Source organism: Mustela erminea, chromosome X, assembly GCF_009829155.1.
Source record: "Mustela erminea isolate mMusErm1 chromosome X, mMusErm1.Pri, whole genome shotgun sequence".
NCBI lineage: Eukaryota > Metazoa > Chordata > Mammalia > Carnivora > Mustelidae > Mustela > Mustela erminea.
Window position 1 is genome coordinate 25,834,034 of NC_045635.1, and position 20,260 is coordinate 25,854,293.

Below are 20,260 nucleotides of genomic sequence, written 5' to 3' on the forward strand. Positions count from 1 at the left end.
GCTTGTAACCTTGTTCAGAGGATGCAGGAGACCCCTTCCTGGTTCCACAAGGGTCAAGAGAAAGTGGAGAAAAAAAATGAAAAGGAGGGAAATTAACATTCATAACTTCTTTAGGAACTTAGCACCACCAAGAAAATAATATATAGCAAAATAAAAGGAATGATTTTAATCATGATGTGAGGGGTGCCTGGCCGGCTCAGTCAGCAGAGCACGAGAGTCTTAATCTCAGAGTTGTAAGTTCAAGCCCCTAACTGGGTAGAGAGATGACTTAAAAATATGATCTTAAAAAAAAAAGAAAAATTCACCATATGATATTTTTCATTTAGAAAACTTCGTCTTCACTAGTAAACAGAACTAGGAGGTTAGAGTAGATGTAGCTAAGTAATCATTCAAAAAAACACAATTGCAATTTGCTAGTGTATGAATGTTTATAAAGAATATTTAATGATCTGATAAAGAATAGAGAAAAGAAATAGAATTTCACAACTATGGGAACTGGTCTTTCTACCCAAACACAGCACCCTTCTACAGTCCATTCTTCTCAAGGAATTTATTTACTCAACAAACATTAATTCTTGACCCTGAAACATTTGGCTTTTTGTTTTCCCATGTATATGTTCTTATTTGGCTTGGCTTCTTTTTAAACTTCTGTACTCCTTTAAATCATACCTTTTCTTTTTGGGTCATTTTTATTTTTGCTTTGTTGCTGTACAACCTTAGCTTTGAAATTAGTCCTTATGACTCCTCTTTCCACATGCCTTCATCGTGTGTAATGGTAAGGTTTCCTCTGAATTCACACTTGACTTCCATCCAACTTTTACTTCTCTAACTCTGGACTCCCCTTCACAGCCACCTCCTGCACATTCTCAGAATCAATGAAGAAAGTGTTGTGTTAGCTCAAAGTTTTTGAGAGAGCAGCATCCTCTCTATGGATTGACATTGCTATACTGAGAAATATGGAGACTAGGCGTGCTGATTTCACTTGATACCAACTGTAATAGACAGTTAATGACTATGTCCTTGGCTTTGGAGGTCTCCAGATTCTTCTCTCTAGACACTTGGAGACTGATTTGATCCACACTTGTCATGATGAGTTCAGACGCCAGGATCTGGGTGGGAGAACTGTCATGAAACTCGGTGTCCATGATGTACTGCTTATATAACTCAACCACCTTCTGCTCCAGGTACTCATTCAACACTGCATTTGACATGGGCTTCTGCATTTGCAGGCTGCTTTTCTCTTTGATGCTGGTTATTCTCCAGTAGGATGAGTACCGCTGGATAGGTTTCTGGGGAAAGTAGCTGGGCTGGGGGGAAATGGAATCCTCCATGGGCAAAGGAATCTCTGATGACTTCAGCAAGGGGCCGTATTCAAAACTGCTCTGAGGGGGAAAATCTGTTGTCACTGAATTAATAGCCATCACCTGGTCCCCTGCAATATGTAAGTCATTGTAATTCTTGCAAATACTCTGGCAGGAGGGTGGAACCAAGTAGGTCTCTCGGCTGGAGTCTCTACATATTTCAACTGCAGCCACGTTGGGACTTTCAAACACAGGATTGGGGTTCGTCTGCAGCATTGTGGCCCTCTGATTTCTACTGTGTTGGCTCTCTCTTGAATGCACTGAAGAAATAAACTTGTCCGAGGATTTGCAGCTCACATACCGACTTCGCACTTGGGTTTCATCCACAGAGCAGTAGGAATGAGTTGCAGATTTCGTCTCTTCTTCCCTCTCCTCAGCCACCTGCTCATTATAAGATGAACAGCTCCAGTGGATGTCCTTCTGGTAGGCAAGTCCACTGAGATACCCTTCGGACAGCATTCTGGAAAGAGAGTTGATAAGTAATAATGGAGGAAATGAAGACTGGAATTGTAAAAATGAGCAGTTGAACATGGCAGGGATGTCCATTATCACCACTGCAATTCAACATAGTAATAGAAGTCCTAGCCTCAGCAATCAGACAACAAAAAGAAATTAAAGGCATCCAAATCAGCAAAGAAGAAGTCAAACTCTCACTCTTTGCAGACAATGTGATACTTTATGTGGAAAACCCAAAGGACTCCACTCCAAATCTGCTAGAACTCACACAGGAATTCAGTAAAATGTCAGGATATAAAATCAATGCACAGAAATCAGTTGCATTTCTATATACCAACAACAAGACTGAAGAAAGAGAAATTAAGGAGTCGATCCCATTTACAATTGCACCCAGAACCATAAGATACCTAGGAATAAACCCAACCAAAGAGGCAAAGAATCTGTACTCAGAAGACTATAAGGCACTCATAAAAGAAATGGAGGAAGACACAAAGAAATGGAAAAATATTCCATGCTCATGGATTGGAAGAACAAATATTGTAAAAATGTCTATGTTATCTAAAGAAATCTACATGTTTAATGCAATCCCTATCAAAATATCATCAATTTTTTTTCAAGGAAATGGAACAAATAATCCTAAAATTTATAGGGAACCAGAAAAGACCCTGAAGAGCCAGAGGAATGTTGAAAAAGAAAGCCAAAGTTGGTGGCATCACAATTCCAGACTTCAAGCTCTATTAGAAAGCTGTTATCATCAAGGCAGTATGGTACTGGCACAAAAACAGACACATAGATCAATGGAACAGAATAGAAAGCCCATAAATAGACCCTCAACTCTATGGTCAACTAATCTTTGACAAAGCAGGAAAGAATGTCCAATGGAAAAAAGACAGTCTCTTCAACAAATTGTGTTGGGAAAATTGGACAGCCACATGCAGAAATAAAACTGGACCATTTCCTTACATCACACACAAAAATAGACTCAAAGTGGATGAAAGACCTCAGTGTAAGAGCACCTGGGTGGCTCAGTTGGTTGAGCAGCTGCCTTCGGCTCAGGTCATGATCCTGGACTTCCAGGATTGAGTCCCGCATCGTGCTCCCAGCTCCTTGGGGAGTCTGCTTCTCCCTCTGACCTTCTCCTCTCTCATGCTCTCTCTCACTCATTCTCTCTCAAATAAATAAATAAAATCTATTAAAAAAAAGACCTCAGTGTGAGAAAGGAATCCATCAAAATCCTTGAGGAGAACACAGGCAGCAACCTCTTCGACCTCAGCTGTAGCAACTTCTTCCTAGAAACATCGCCAAAGGCAAGGGAAGCAATGGCAAAAATGAACTACTAGGACTTCATCAAGATAAAAACCTTTTGCACAGCAAAGGAAACAGTCAACAAAGCCAAAAGACAACTGACAGAATGGGAGAAGATATTTGCAAATGACATATCAGATAAGGGCTAGTTTCCAAAATCTATAAAAAACTTACCAAACTCAACACCTAAAGAACAAATAATCCAATCAAGAAATGGGAAGAGGACATGAACAGACATTTCTGCAAAGAAGACAACCAGATGGCCAACAGACACATGAAAAAAATGTTCCACATCCCTCGGCATCAGGGAAATACAAATCAAAACCACAATGAGGGGGGTGCCTGGGTGGCTCAGCGGGTTAAGCCGCTGCCTTCGGCTCAGGTCATGAACTCGGAGTCCTGGGATCGAGCCCTGCATCGGGCTCTCTGCTCAGCAGGGAGCCTGCTTCCTCCTCTCTCTCTGCCTGCCTCTCTGCCTGCTTGTGATCTCTGTCTGTCAAATAAAAAAAAAATTAAAAAAACACAATGAGATACCACCACACACGAGTCAGAATGGCTAAAATTAACAAGTCAGGAAATGACAGATGCTGGCAAGGATGTGGAGAAAGGGGAACCCTCCTACACTGTTGGTAGGAATGCAAGCTGGTGCAGCCACTCTGGAAAACAGCATGGAGGTTCCTCAAAAAGTGGAAAATGGAGCTACTGTACCACCCAGAAATTGCACTACTGGTAATCTACCCTAAAGATTCAAACGTAGTGATCCGAAGGGGCACGTGTACCCGAATGTTTATAGCAGCAATGTCCACAATAGACAAACTATGGAAAGAACCTAGATGTCCATCAACAGATGAATGGATAAAGAAGATGCGGTAAATATATACAATGGAATGCTATGCAGCCATCAAAAGAAATGAAATCTTGCCATTTGTGACGGTGTGGATGGAACTATAGGGTATTAGGCTGAGCGAAATGAGTCAATCAGAGAAAGACAATTTTCATATGCTCTCCCTGATCTCCCTCCCATATGAGGAAGTTGAGAAGCAACGTAGGGGGTTGGGGGGTAGGATAGGGATAAATGAAACAAGATGGGATCAGTAGGGAGAGAAACCATAAGAGACTCTTAATCTCACAAAACAAACAGTTGCCACGGGGAGGGGGATAGGAGAGGGTGGGTGGGTTATGGACATTGGGGAGGGTATGTGCTATGGTGAGTGCTGTGAAGTGTGTAAGCCTGATGATTCACAGACCTATACTCCTGGGGCTAATGATACATTACATGTTAATAAAAAAAAATCCATACAACAATAAAAAATGAGCAGTTGATGGTAGCAAAAATAAAGGGGGGCATCTGGGTGGCTCAATGGGTTAAGTGTCTCTGTCTTTGGCTCAGGTCATGATTTCAGGGTCCTGGAATCAAGTCCCACATTGGACTCTCTATTCAGCAGGGAGTCTGCTTCTCCCTCTGTGCTCCCTCACTCCCTCCCCCACCCCTGCAAATTAAATTTTTTTAAAGATTTCATTCATTTGTCAAAGAGAGAGCACAAGCAGGGAGAGCAGCAGGCAGAGGTAGAAGCAGACTTCTGCTGAGCAAGGAGCCCAATATGGGACTCAGTCCCAGGACTGGGCATCATAACCTGAGCTGAAGGTAGGTGTTTAACCGAATGAGCCACCCAGGGCTCCCCAAATTAAACTTTTAAAAAAATTTAAAATAGAGGACAAAAAAGGTGATAACAGGGGTGCCTGTGTGGCTCAGTGGGTTAGGCTGCTGCCTTCTGCTCAGGTCATGATCTCAGGGTGCTGGGATCGAGTCCCGCATCGGGCTCTCTGCTCAGCAGGGAGCCTGCTTCCCCTCTCTCTCTGCCTGCCTCTCTGCCTACTTGTGATCTCTCTCTGTCAAATAAATAAATAAAATCTTTAAAAAAAAAGGTGATAACATTTATCCACCAAGCCTTTAATAATTATGTGTCTGCTGTATACCAGGACTATGGCCTATGGTAGAAATAAAAAGACAAAGAGAAATAGTTGAGTCTTTCAAGAAGGTTCTACTATGGGAGAAAAGCTGGGTGCAGACAATTACAATATTACATCACGGAGGATTGGAACAGTGATGAGTACCAAGAAAGTACGGAAGAGGAGCCACTAATATAGCCTGGGGCAAAGGCAGAGAAGTCACAGAATATGTCTTAGGGAAGGTGACATTTTAGCTAAATTGTGAACACTGGAAGTTTCAGCCATACAGAGTTAAAAGAGAATATGTTGGCATGGCCTTTTGGCCGTGTGCCAGGATGCTGAGTATAAGTGGAAGGGGCTAGAAAAGACTGTAATTGGGTCTTGGAGGGCCTTGGGTGTCAGGCAGCAGTGTTTGCTTTCTGTTCGAGAGAAAATGGGGACTGACTGAGAAGTTGGAAATTGGGGAAATAACTAGTGGGTTACGGGGAGAGGGGTTGGAATGCAGAAACTTACAATAAATTTTACTGAAAGTAAGAGCTGTGTCTTACTCATCTTTATATTGCTCCCTGGGAACTGGCACAAGTGTTTGCATTTTGAAGGAACTCAAAATATAGCTGTTAATAGCTGGAATTAAGTAATCAACAATGGCAGGTAGGAAAAGAATTCACTACAAACCCATCACAAAGGCCCACGGAGCCTCCCTATATCTGCAGCAGAAGGGGTTCCCTGCTCTATCCTGCCTGCTTCTCACTGTATGACATCCTGGAAATGTCTCTGCGCCCAGCTGATCTGTTTACCTCTCCCCTAGTTAGCAAGGAGCTTTCTGGATCTGGGACTTTGGCTTCACCTGCCTCCCCTCTGCCCCCTCAGCAGGTGTCCCTGGAGTCTAGAGTGGCTGGAACAGGCTGGAAAAAGAGCAGCTGCGTTTTCTAAAAACAGAACCATGTGGTATTCCTGGCAGTGGGACTCCAGACAACAGAAAAGGTAACTGTTCCTCGTTGGCTTTGAGGGCCAGGCTTTTCAGACACATCTATTAACTTGAGCCTGAAATTGAAAAGTCAAATGAGGGGACGCCTGCATTGCTCAGTTGGTCGAGCGCCAGCCTTCGGCTCAGGTTAGTATCCCAGAGTCCTGGGATAGAACTCCTTGCTCAGTGGAGAGTCTGCTTCTCCCTCTCCCTCTGCCTGCCTTTCCCACTACTTGTGCTCTGTCTCTCTCTCACAAATATTAAAATACAAAACAAACAAACAAAAAGTGTTTTTAAAAAAAGTCAAATAGGAAATAATGTTATCTAAACAGAAGGGTCCTATTTTTACATTTTAGCATCCCCAAGTGATTTTTTAATTGTATAAGGATAATATTATAAACAGAAAAAAAACAGTATACTTGTTTTAATTATATAAGTTACTTTTTCAGTGTTGATTTTTCTTTTTTAGAACTACTGGGAGATAGAGTCAGTAAATTTATCAATTATTTAAGTAATTACTATATTCTACTCATTGTTCCATACCATAAAGGCACAAAATTAAAGGTCTTCAACAAATCTGTGAGGTGATTCTTGTGTGCCAGACACACATAGGAGGATAATGAAACTGTTTCCTGAGAAAACTTTCTAAGTGTAGTTCTTCCCTTAACCTGAACATCAAGATGGAAAGGCAGCTCTTAGCTCCATGAGAAGCAGGTAATTGACAAAGCAATGCACCTTATCCCACAGCTGTAATAGTGATACAACTCGTTCCCAACTCACCCCCTCCGCCCCACCCTGGCTGCCCCTAGGGACTTCAGCCATCAAGGTCTCAGAATACCATCTGAGAAACCAGAACAAAAATGAGGCTTTTTACTTCTGAGTTCATAAATGGTCCTCTAGAATTCTTGGCAGAATCCAGTTTCAGAAAAAGGGCTTTTAGGGCACCTGGGTAGCTCAGTGGGTTAAAGCCCCTGCCTTCGGCTCAGGTCATGATTCCAGGGTCCTGGGATTAAGCCCTGCATTGGGCTCTCTGCTCAGCGGGGAGCCTGCTTCCCCCTCTCTCTGCCTGTCTCTCTAATTGTAATCTCTGTCGAATACATACATTATCTTTAAAAAAAAAAAAAAAGAAAAGAAAAAGGGCTTTTGAGAAAATGTAACTTGAACCTTTAAACTCGAGACTCCAGAGCCCTAACAGATGTATGGCATGGTATTTATGCATCCACATGAGACTACTGGATATAATTCCCCACCAGTAGAAGTGCTGTGACTCCAGCTAGCTTTGGGAAGCCAGATAAAGAGGTCTGTGCCCTACCTCCCACAGAAAATATGAGGAAGCAGCAAGTCGAGGGAAATTCTCTCCTGCTCAGCATGGTGTGGGAGGATGAGAACTGGCCACATGGATTGCTTCGATGGACAGGAATGAGGCTGCCTCATCAAGTTGGCTCATACACCCAGAACCTCCAGGCCTGGAGGAGACCTAGGTTAGTGGTGGGATGATTGCAGACATATTTATAAACTGTTCTCCAGGTACTGGATGAATAAGTTTCCATGGATCCCCATACGATGACACATTGACCACCAAGCATTGTCCCCTTCCCTCATATGCACAAGTGTGTGCGCAAGCTTGCATTGAGGGGAGGACCCAGTGAGGAAGGAGCCCTGCAGTGACTGAAGAACTCCTGATCAATTTTTAATCTTAATATTCATAAGAAAATTGAGAACAGGAGACAAGTGCAATAACATTTCAGAAGCCAGAAAGCAGGAGACCAAGGGTTAATGTCTTTGGAGATGAGAAAACTGACTCTTAATAAGAACTGCGGAAAAATACAAGAGCCAATTCTGGGCAGAAGGGATGTGAGCTACTGTCTATATTCTCAAGGGGACAGAGTGGATGAAACAATCTTTAATTAAAAGTAGGATGCAATAAAAAATTCTCAAGTCCTTAGAAATTAAAAATGTTAGTGAATTTTAAAGCTCAATAGATAGATTGCAAAGTAAAGTTGAGGCAAACTCCCAGTTTGAAAGTAGAACAAAAATACAGGATGAAAAATGGTAAAGATAAAATAAGAAAACCAGTCCAGGAGATTCATTATCTGAGCAACAGAAGTCTCAGAAAGAAGACAGAGAATATAGGGGAGAAATTTAAACAAAGAGTATTTCCCAGAACTGGAGGACAGGTTTCCAGAATACTGGGTAAATGCCCACTTTTCCTATAGGTCCCCTCTTGTTACTGTAAACCAATTGCTTGGGAAAAAGAGAAAACTTTATACATTTTTCAGAGAGAAAAAAAGAATACAAGAACCAGAACGTTTAGACTTCTCCAAAGCAACACAAGAAGAAAGAACGTTATGTAACAATGTCTAAAAATTTTTGGTTGAAATTTATAATCAACCTAGGATTTAATAACCTAATCATCAATCGAGTATAAGGATAAAATAGATTTTTTTAAGTCACAAGTCTCAAATAGCTCATCTCCCAGGAAGTCAGTGGAAGATGTGCTCTACTGAAAGGAGTTAGAGGCTCGAAAGGCAACTTGGCTGCTTGAAATAGATCAGAAGTCTTCTGGAGACTTCATAAGTCTGAGCACTCTGAAGTAAGATTTATGTAATTGACTACGGACTCGGTGGTGAATTAGGAAGAGCAAAGCAAGTGAAAAATTTCAACCAGTGCAACAGAACTTTCTGAAATGATGCAATGATCTCTTTCTGTCCAAAATGTTAAGCAATAGCTACATGTGGTTAGCAAGCCCTTGAAATGCAGCTAATGAAACTTATTTGAATTTTATTTAAATTCATTTAAAACCCCACATGGCACTCTATGGGACAGCATGGGATTAGAAGATACTGACGGTGATAACATAAAACTTTAAAATACTCAAGACAGGCAATGTAATTGTAATTTGATGTGTACCAGGTGATCTGTCATTCAGAGCCACATCTGAATAATTCATCTCTGTACTCCTTTCAAGGAGTGTTGGAGAGGGGTTCTCAAAAGCTAGTGAACCAAGGACAAAAACTCTGAGCTATTTGTTGATGGTCTATGGGACCCTAATCTGAGACACTTTAGCTATTTTGAAACCAAGATTATATGACACTTCCTGTTCATTTTTTTTCCATTACTGTGTGGGGAAGTCTAGAATCCCTATGTGAGTGGTTCAAGGAAATTTTTAAAAGCTGTTTTAATAGTGTGGTCTCTTAGGTGGGTCTGAGGTGATGAAAGTGCCATCTAATACATATTTCTCGGGTGATGGATATGTGAAATATCTGTGTTGTCCAACACGACAGCCAAGAGCCACATAGGACTAGTGAGGGCAGGAAACATAGCTAGTGTGACAGTTTCCTTTCATTTAAATTGCCATGTTTGGCTGTCATATCACACTCCACAGATCTAGGGAATTATAATCTCTAGCTTATAAGTTAAAAAGTTGTGCAGCAAAAAAAAAAAAAAAAGATATGGTTTACTACATTGCTGAGTTGGACATAGTTTGGATAGTCACAATAATATATAAAGTGGTGAAAATTGATCTAACCAAATTTGAGCTGTAGTCACAGGATGACAAAGTGAGGAGACAAGAATAGTACTTGATCATGTAGAGTCATGTATAGCAATAAAAAGTGTCTTAGGCATTTGCCTCCATGTCGAGACTGGGTGGTCAACTGGTGTAGAAAAAGGAACACGGACTTAGTACTTGGTGTATGTATTTGATAGAAGCCGGGGAGGGGAAAAAAGAAACGAAATCATTATTTGATTGATGACAAAGAAATAAATGAGGCCCCAAAGAGAAAAATACAAAAGTTGGCAGTAAATTCTAAGTAATTATTTAATAAAAAGGAGATAAAAGTAGTTTCTTTTGGAAAAGAGGGGCAAGGACTGCTGTTTTGCCTAACAAACCTCTTAGGATAATTTGACCCAAATTATGTTCATGTACAACTTGGATTCATTTCTTAATGAAAGTAGAAACTTACTATTTTTAAAGTAACTAAGGGGTTGGGGGGGAAGAGGCTGGCCCTTCCTATACAGCTGAGTTTGTGGTTAAAGATAAAACACTTTTTTTTTTAAATTTTTGAGAGAAAGAGCGTGCAGGCAGGGTGGGGAAGCAGATGTGTTGGGGTTGGGGGTGCTGTGTGAGGGGAGGGACAGAGGGAGAGAGAGAGTCTTAACAGGCTTCATGCCCAGCACAGAGCTGAACCTGGGGCTTGACTTCACAACCCTGATATCATGACCTGAAATGAAATCAAGAGTCAGAAGCTTGACCAGCTGAGTCACTGAGGCGCCCCAAAGATAGAACATATTCTAAGGGTGAAGAAGAGACAGAAAAATCACTGTATAAGGTAAACTTTTATTTGGCTCTAAAAAACAAGAAGGATTTCTCAAGGCATGAGAAAGAGGAAGAATTCTTACAGAGAGAGAAGTCAACAGAAGTGAAGAGACTTGAGTTGTCATTCTCCTGTTGTCAGTAACAGACACCAGTCTGGGTGGGGTACAAGTGTCTATTTTGCACAGTCATGATCACCTAAGGGTTTTACTAAAATTTCACAGTCCTTCTTTATTAGCCCTTGTTCCCATTCAGCCCTATCCCAAATCTCCCACTATGTGTCCTGTTTCTTTTTATACCAAATAATCAGCCCTAATGGGTCTTCTTTCATTTTATGTGAATGATGTTTATGAGCACTATAGATCATCCCCACTTCCTCCAAAACAATGATGGAGGAAGGTCTAGGATTTGGTTTGGAATAATGGGTCTTTTGCACCATTATCAGCAGAGAGCTTTGTTGGTAACTTGATTCTGATGGAACAAGAACCCTATTCTTTTGACGTGTGGGGCCCAGTGCAGGCCACTAAGACAGAAAGCGGTAAGTCCAATGATGGAACAGCAGAAAATAGGTCCTAATTTCTAGGGAGAGGTATGCTTATGGCTAAAGGAAAAGATTGCTTGGCGGGAAGAGCATTTGGGGAAGCAAGTCGAGTCATGCGAGGCTGAGGATGTGCAGTGTACCTTGCTGGCCATACAAAGCTCTAGAAGGTAACTAAGCCCATGCAGAGAGTGCTGGGTTCATCCCCAGCTGAGGGATTAGGACAAGAATCAGGGAGGGAGGTCTCAGAAGAGGAAGCGAAGAAATGAACTTGAGGGACTGAGACTCGTGCACATGGAAATGAAGGAAAGGAGCCAAAAATAACCAAGTCTGGGCCTGCTGGGGAAATGGCACCAGCACTGAAGAAAATGGGAGATCAAGAGAAAGCTGGAAAAGGAGCTAACAGGTTTAGTTGAGTTCCACCTGAGTCTCACATGAGATGACCTTTCTAAGTGCAAGTCTCTAATTGTACATTGGAGATGCAGGCAGGGGGCCCTTTAGAGAGGCCACTTACAATCCACAGTGAAATCATCTTCCAGGTGTGTGCAGTGGGAATTTATAATGGAAGCTCAAGGAGCTTCTAAGTGTTGGTAGTCATTTTGGTGGGGAGCCTGCCTTGCACAGCCCAAGGAGGAATGAGTCACAGCCAGAGCAGTAGTATCGATAGCTTTGAAAGACTACAAGAACTTCAAATAACTTGGACAACTCTTAAAATACTCTTAAAATCTACTTTCTTTTTCTTTTTTTTTTTTAAAGATTTTATTTATTCATTTGACACAGAGAGATCACAAGTAGGCAGAGAGGCAGGCAGAGAGAGAGAGAGGAGGAAGCAGGCTCCCCGAGGAGCAGAGAACCCGATGCGGGACTCGATCCCAGGACCCTGAGATCATGACCTGAGCCGAAGGCAGCGGCTTAACCCACTGAGCCACCCAGGCGCCCTTAAAATCTACTTTCAAAGGTAAAGTTTCATTGTATATTCAGACTATGGCAAAAAAAAAAAAAATTCTTGAACTAGTCATCAGGAGACCAGACTTCTGGTTCTGACCCTGTCACGAGCTGTGGTTTTAGTCTTGTTAACAACAAGCCAATGAAATACCTCACATCAGTGCTAGCTACAACCCACATCCTATTTTCAGTGCTTTTTACGTACTAGATCCCTGGATCCCCACAAAGACTCTAAGATGGAGTTATTATTATTATGCTTATTACATAGAAGTCAAAATTACTATGTCCAAAGCCACCAGATATTCAAACACTGGCAGTCAGAAAACAGAGCCCACACTCACATGTCACTTAACTCCTCAGAGACTCAACTTCTGATCTGTAAATGAAAAATGTAGGATTAAATCATCGGTCGAGTCCCCTCAAACTTTAATATTGTGTGAGTTATAAGCACAGTGTTAAGTGGGTTACTCAGAATCAAAAGCAGTTTCTGAAAATTAGCTGCAGAGGGCAGCAGAGAGCATGCTAAAGCAGCTTTTGAAAGCCTACCCTAAAGCTATGGAGAGGAATATTGGTTGAAATGTATAAACAAAAATTATATATTAACCCACTTAATATTTATAAAACCTTTTAATATACCAGTAGAGTGAAAGCAATGCTGTATAGCCTGACATCCTAAAATTTAAAAATAGAGAAATATTATTTGAGTTTAACTATTAGCATTTAAAAAAATTTCAGTGATTATTTGTGAAATTCTTGACATTAATCTCTTAACAGATATTGTCAAAAGTATACTTCAAACAAATATTAAAACATGTATTAGAGTAAATTTCATCTGAGACCCAGAAATGTAACCCAATGGATTATTTTAATTGCTCCAAGATATCTTATCACTTGAATTTTTGTTTCTCATCCTAGAGAAGATATATAGGTATATTTAGAATTGCCCATAACTAAGTGTGAAGAAAAAGACATCCAAGGACATTTGCAGATGAGATGTTCCAGGTGAATTTAGTCTATGTTAATCATTACCAGACAGGGGAATACCAAAAGTAACCTTATATGCAAATTCACATCTTAGAAATATGTGCTAAAGTGCAGAAGCTTGTTAAACCATTGACTTGGATTTCAGAAGAAATGGCAATGTGAATTCTTCCTTCTTCAGTAGCATTGATATCATTTCTCAGAAAACTCTTGTTCTACTCTGTACATGGAAATACTTTTCATTTATACCCAAACAAAACAGGCATAGATTAAGACCTCTCTAACAGGGAACATCTGGAAAAACCTAAGTTAGGGATCAGCGAACTTTTTTTTATAAGAGACCAAATACTTAATATTTTAAGTCTCTTCTACTGCTAGTGTGCCTCATCACAGGAAAAAAGCCATAGACCATATGTAAACAAATGGATGTGGCCCTGCTCCAATAAAGCTTTATTTAGAAAAACGGGCAAGGAGCCAATTTGATTCATGGGCCATGGTTTGCCTACCCTTGACCTACATCAAAAGGCAGATGCAGTAGCAGGATAGAGCATAATAATAATCATAGTTGTGTCGGTTTCTTTCCATGCATTATGCTTCATTTCTCAATAACACTGCATGTTAGCTATTACCACAATTTGGATTTTCCAAGCCAGAAAGCCGAGGTTGAGATTGAACCTATGACCTTCCCAAGGACACAAAGCAACTAAGTGCTAGAGGCAAGATTTAAGTCCAAATGGATGAACCCCAAAGCATGTGGTCTGTTGTTAAAATATATCCCACCCCTGCCATGTTGAGAGCAGTTAACATCAAGCAGTCATGACCAGCAATGAGTCCTTTGAGAAGGGTGTCCACCTGGAGTCCGTTTACTAACAACAGCACTTGAGAATAAAGGAAGGAAAATACAGGGAAGTGCAGAGAGAAAAGCTCCAAAAAGACAGCCCTTGTTCTCCCCCACAGAGGAATGACCCAGAGGACTTCACCCATGTCCCAGTTGTGTATCGATGCCAGTATGTCTTTGAGGTATTCCAATAATTCATCCTCTCTGGTCTTTTAAACTTACCATGGGAACATTTTCCCTAACCTCTCCCACTGGCTATGGCCTGACATCATCTTGCACCCTTAATGTTACAACCACAGAGTGATGTTAGAGATGTACTGTTTAACTACCCATAGCACCCCGTGACCTCCAAGATCCAGTCCACGTGAGGCCCTGTGGATACATGGTCTTTATCTGTCTTCCCAACCTCCTTTCTGCCTGTTACCACAAGACTGGGGACCCAGCCTTGCCCGATTGCTGCCTATTCTCCACACCTCATGCCCATCCCAGGCCTTCGTGCATTTTTATTTGTCCCAAGATCCCTGCTTTGCTATCCAACCCCTGTTTGACCCTTCACGGTTCCTCTAGCCACAGTTCTGAGCTCCTGGACATCCACTAAGCATCCTTATCCCAGAATGAGAGGTCTGGCTTATTCTGTCCCTATAACCAAGATATTTTTCAGGATTGCAAGAAATTTGAGCAAAATCAGTGGCGACCTTAAAGAAGTCAGTGAGATGAATCACTGGGTAAAGCTCCTTTGAATGAAGGAGTAATCAGCAAGAGCGAAAGGAAAGCGAGAAGATTGGGACTGGTGGAAACTGGGAGTGATAGGTCTGAGGGCTGGGTTGAGCCAGGGGTACAAAGAACAATCCAGAGCTACATGAAAGAAGCAGCAGGGGCTGGCTCCTAGGAAATAAAGGCGAGCAAAGTCTGTTCAACGTTTTGGAGAAGATCCTGGGCCTGCCTAGGTGGGGTGCAGTTTGGTTCCCACCTGTTGTCAGCTTGTCTGCTTAAAAAGATCTGCCTTTTTTTTTAAGATTTTATTTATTTATTTGACAGACAGAGACACAAAGAGGGAACACAGGGAAGGGCTGCGTGAGAGGGAGAAGCAGACTCCCCACTGAGCAGGGAGCCCAAAGTGGGGCTCGATCCCAGGACCCTGGGATGGTGACCTGAGCCCAAGGTGAACACTTAACAGAACCACCCAGGTGCGCCGAGATCTGCCTTTTAACAGTCACAAAATGATATGTCTACAGGCACATCTTAGGCTTCTCAAAGTGGACATTTAGGTTTTTCTTGCCTTTTTACTGTGTGACATCCCTGCAGATACCTCGATGAGCCTTTCCTTAGGCCAGATTTGACGAAAGTGAATTACAACCTTACAACCCTTGAAAACTGCCTTTCCAGGAGCTTGGGTCAATTCCCTCACCAGCAACACAGGAAATTAACTGTTTTCCACTGACATTCTTCAACACATTCTTATTTTGTAATTTGCCAATCAGATGAGCAGATTTATCCTGGTTCAAGGATGAAGCACTGTCTTGTGAAGATTATGTATAGGTGACGTATCAGAGATATATTCTTAATGCCCTCCCAATCCTCAAAATACTCCATATCTTCATCTTTTTTTCCTCTAATCTAAACCCTACGTCCCATAATTCCAAGTCTTCACTTTTGTTTGTTTGTTTGTTTGTCTAAGATCTTGATTTCTGGGTCTTGTGACTAAACTACCAGAAGGTTATTGCTGAAAACCTTGAATTTTATTTTGTTCATAATGTGCATTACTTTTTTTTTCATCATAAGAAGTAAATCTATGTTACATATTTTTCAGCAAGTGATATAAGAAATTTACCCAAAGCAAGATTTCTTTAGGAAGGATCTCTCCATCTAAACAAAGCTTCTGAGGTTTCCTTACTGTTGCCTTTGAAAGTACATTTTCTAGAGCTAGAAATGAACATTCCCTTCACTGTCTACCCTGCCTTATATTCCTCTTACTTCCTCTTGGGTAGGATCTGTCAGCGAATGCTCTAAAGTATCATTCATCCGTATATCAATTCTTACTACAAAAGATATGGTTTGGGATTATCTCTTCTATCAAACATGAAGTGATTCTTGATTTCTGAAAGTGTAATTTGATGGCTAAGAAAATAAAAGGCAAAAGGCCTCTGTTTACCATATTAACATCAGCAAGTAAACTTTCTGTTCAGTTCAGACAAAAGCTAACAGCGACTCCCAAGGGTGTTATCTGGATCTGTGAATTTCCTTATTACAAAAACTGTAAATTTTGATGCAGAAAGTGTGTAAATATATTTCGGTCATAGTTTGGATTTTCTTCATATTTGGTCTTGACCTCTCTCCAATGAAAAAATTAAAGCTTATGATCACTTTTTTGAATTTGACACAAAATGAGAGGAATAGAAAAATAAGGAAATCGATCATAATAGTATTGGTATGGACTGGTGTTACATTTCTTTGGTGTTCTAATTGTTAATCATTCGTTGTTCATTTTATTGTTAATTATCCCCATTAACATTTATTTAATTGTGGTCCTATCAACAAAATGCAGTTACAATATACTTGTTTGGGTTCTAAACTGAGAAATCAAATTGTGAAGAACATATGGATAATTGGAGAAATTTAAATATGGGTCATATATTAGGTAATAGTAACATATTGATGTTAAATTTCCTTAACACTCTAGGGGCGCCTGGGTGGCTCAGTGGGTTAAGCCGCTGCCTTCGGCTCGGGTCATGATCTCAGAGTCCTGGGATCGAGTCCCGCATCGGGCTCTCTGCTCAGCGGAGAGCCTGCTTCCCTCTCTCTCTCTGGCTGCCTCTCCGTCTACTTGTGGTTTCTCTCTGTCAAATTAATAAATAAAATCTTTAAAAAAAAATTTTCCTTAACACTCTAATTATGTAGAATACTGCCCTTTTCCTTAGGAGATAAATGCTCAAGAATCTGGGGGTGACATGTGTCCTAAAGTCACCAAAGAAACTGTGTCTATATTTGTGTGTGTGTGTGTGAACAGAGAACAAGATAAAAGTCAGTATGACATCATGCTGTAACTGATTCATCTCCATGATGGAAATTTGGGTGTTCATTGTACTATTTTTTCCATTTTAATATAGGTTTGAAACTTGGCAAAACAAGAACTGGGAGGAAAATAACTCTGCTTAGTGAATGAAGGCAAATTTACATTCTGTCATATTTGTGAAGAGCTTAGAGAGACAGTATCTTCTATATCTGAGATAATCATTAGGTATGTGATTAGAAATGTTTCAGTACCTTGAAACTGCTATTGAAACCCCACTGTGCTGTGAGCTAACAGGATTAGTGCCCTAGCTTTGTATATCCCCTATATGACCACTCTAATGTGAACTGAAAATACTCTCCTGAGCCCTTGGGTGGCTCAGTTGGTTAAGCAACTGCCTTCTGTTCAGGTCATGATCCCGGAGTCCTGGGATCAAGTCCCACACTGGGCTCCCTGCTCAGCGGGGAGTCTGCTTCTCTCTCTGACCTTCTCCTCTCTCATGCTGTCTGTCACTCTGTCTCTACCAAATAAATAAGTAAAATCTTTAAAAGAAGAAAAAGAAAATATTCTGCACTCCAACAGGAAGCGTCTTAAGCTCCGAAACACACTGTTACTACACTGACCTACAAAAGAAATGTTCCAAAAATATCAGTCTGAATATTCTGGCCAAGTCAGGTCTATATTGAAGTACAGACGGATGTCTGCCAGAAAACAGATGTTTGAGCAGATCTCCAGAGAATTCAGACAAGAGCCGGCCTGGGCATGCAGTGTCTAATACCCACAGGTAGACTTGCCCCCAATCAGCCAGATGGCAATTCAAAAAGCAATGGCACCGGAGATCACATTCGCTTTGAGTCTGCCCCGCCACTCGGGAAAACCCTTATCTCAAGCTCTCGGAATGAATAATTGAGAGTCAAGGCCAACTGGAACTTACTGTAATGGGACTCATCTCAAAACCCCCATCACTGTAACTCAATTCTAGAATTGTGCTGTCCCTGCAAAACCTGTGGTCAGGTTTTAGGCCTTTCTTTTCAAAACATAGAAGCTAAATCTGTGCCACAATTACTGCACGGGGACAGCATCAATCTCACAACCAGTCCTGGATCCCACCCGTCCAAATGGTTAGGTCAAAAAAGTCTTTCAGAAATGCCCAGAAGGAGACACTGGGGAGCTCAGAGAAGCAAGTGTCCGACTTAATTGCCATTTCTCATCTGGCTCCCTGGAATGCTTGCTTCAACTCCCACTCACCACTGATTTGGTCAACTAGAAAGACATCTGAGATGTTACCATTGCATCTGGCTTCTCATGAGATTTGCCTAAAAGGGTGACAAGAGAGATGACCCAAGGGGTAGCACTGAGAGGGCCCGTTGCCACCTTTCTCTTACCTTCGCTGAACACTCTGCTCCTTTGGTCCTGAAGAAACAGTGATCAACCATATAGAGACAAATGAGCCAGCCAGGGCTTTCTTCAGAAATGTCAGCAAGCCTTACGCTGGTAAGACCAAGAAACTCAGCTGTTCATTGCCTGGCCATTCTTCTTATAACTGATCCCATGGAAAGAGTTGTGTTTGCTTGAGTCTGATTTGTGCTCAAGAACAGTGGGAAGTCCCAGGAAGGGGGGTAGGCAATAACTGACAAACCCACACTGAGCCACAGAATGGTGTTTCTTCCCCTTTTTTGAAAAATGAAACCTATCTATGAAACTGTCTCTTGTTAAAATAGTCGATTGCCACACTTTATATAAGAACTCTATCAACTTAAGTTTACTCCTCTAACAGTAAATTCTCTGGGATCCCTTCACCAAAAGAGAGCCAGCGTCAGATATCATTTAGAAAACTCTGTCTCATCGATGATCTATAATTTTGGAGAAATAGTCTAAGATTTGTACTCACAAATTTTAAAAATGCAAATGAAAACCATTTTCTCTCTCAAATTAACCAAGGTAAAAAAAAAAAAAAAACCACATGTGATAACACCCTGAGTGGGCAAAGTTGTGGAGAAACAGGCACTCTTCTATGTTAGTGGTGAGATTGTAGACATTTCCAGAGGGCCATTTCCCAATATCTGTTGACTTTTTTCCCCCAAAACTTTAAATAATCATATTCTCTGACCCAACAACTTTCTATGTATAAATTCACATATGTCACATATTTATATCAGTGCACAAAAACATGTGAAAATGTATTTGTTGCAGCATTAAGTAAGGAAACAACTGGAAAAATATGCATAAAGAGGACATGAGCTAAAAAAAATGTAGAGCTGTGTAGAGTACTGCACAGTTATTAGAGGGATATGGCTTTACATGGAATCATAAGAAAAGATCTGCAAGATACATTGTTCAGCAAGAACATATAATAGGGTCCAATTTGTATCTTTAAAAGGGTATGTAAGCAAACACATATATATGTTTGCTTACACATAGACTATTTCTCTAGGGAGATGGAAGAAACTAGGAAGAAGCAATTGTCTTTTTAAATTTTTTTATTTAAATTCAATTTAATTAACATATAGTATATTATTAGTTTCAGAGGTAGAATGTAGTGATTCATCAGTCTTATATAACATCCAGTGCTCATTACTTCAAGTGCCCTCCTTAATGCCCATCACCCAATTACCCCATCCCCCACTCACTTCCCTTTCTAAACCATGAATATGTCCACTTAATGGGTTTGTTTCATTTACCTTTTTTTTTAAGAGTTTATTTATTTGACAGACAAGTAGGCAGAGAGGCAGGCAGAGAGTGAGAGGGAAGCAGGCTCCCCACTAAGCAGAGAGCTCAATTTGGGGCTCTATCCCAGGACCCTGAGATCATGACCTAAGCCGAAGGCAGAGGCTTAACCCACTGAACCACCCAGGCACCCCTGTTTTGTTTACCTTTGATTTATGACTTGATTTAAAAAGTTTTATCTTTAAAAGTGTGCTGGTATTTTATGTATGTTAATGTCTCTGGGTATTTTCTGCATTATTTCATGAGACATAACTTAGATCCAGTTGGAAGGGCAGGTTCCCACATGTGAGCCATAATATGAATTAGTGTTGAATCTAACCATTAAGAGCTTGGTTGTGAGCAAGAGGTTGTCATAACTTGAGGGCCAAATATTGTTTTATTTTTGTATTGTTTTGAGTATAGTTTCAATCCCAACCAGATAGACTGAGGATATTCTAGAATGGGTCACATCTATTTCCAGAAACACTTTCTGATGGGTTCCCAAAGAGCTCACCGGATACTACCACACAATGGCTATTTTGGGGATTCCATCTGCTCTAGGTTATGTTAACTCAAGTTTATCATTTGTTTCAAATAGAATATACATAATTTGTATCACACTCTTGATTTTTGTCTCAAGTTGTGCATTTTATGGAAATAATCCTGTGCAGAAAATATTTTCTGCCATCAAAATTAGCTCCCTGTTGAGGTGTCTGGCTGGCTCAGTAGGTAGTGCGTGTAACTCTGATCACTTGGGGTCATGGGTTTCAAGCCCTGCGTTAGGTGTAGAGCCTACTTACAAAAAAATTTTTTTTCAAGTTGGCACCATGTCAGTTTGCTTTACCATTTCTCTTTTGAGAAGACCCGAGCTTATGAAATTGGCTTTAA

At 40.9% G+C, this 20,260-nt stretch overlaps 1 protein-coding gene across 1 annotated transcript; it reads right to left on the reverse strand.

Annotated features, from left to right (window-relative positions):
- Nucleotides 1-421: 421 nt before the first annotated feature.
- CXHXorf21 (chromosome X CXorf21 homolog) lies at nucleotides 422-18,280 on the reverse strand. The gene is made up of 2 exons (XM_032331074.1): nucleotides 18,052-18,280; nucleotides 422-1,821 (listed from the first exon to the last, which is right to left on the reverse strand). The coding sequence occupies exon 2, from the start codon at nucleotides 1,818-1,820 to the stop codon at nucleotides 927-929; it is 894 nt and encodes a 297-aa protein (XP_032186965.1). The 5' UTR covers nucleotide 1,821; nucleotides 18,052-18,280; the 3' UTR covers nucleotides 422-926.
- Between the last annotated feature and the right edge of the window lie 1,980 nt (nucleotides 18,281-20,260).

Coding starts and splice junctions, on each gene's coding strand:
- CXHXorf21 (XM_032331074.1), bottom strand. CDS start 1,820: ATGCTGTCCGAAGGGTATCTCAGTGGACTTGCCTACCAGAAGGACATC.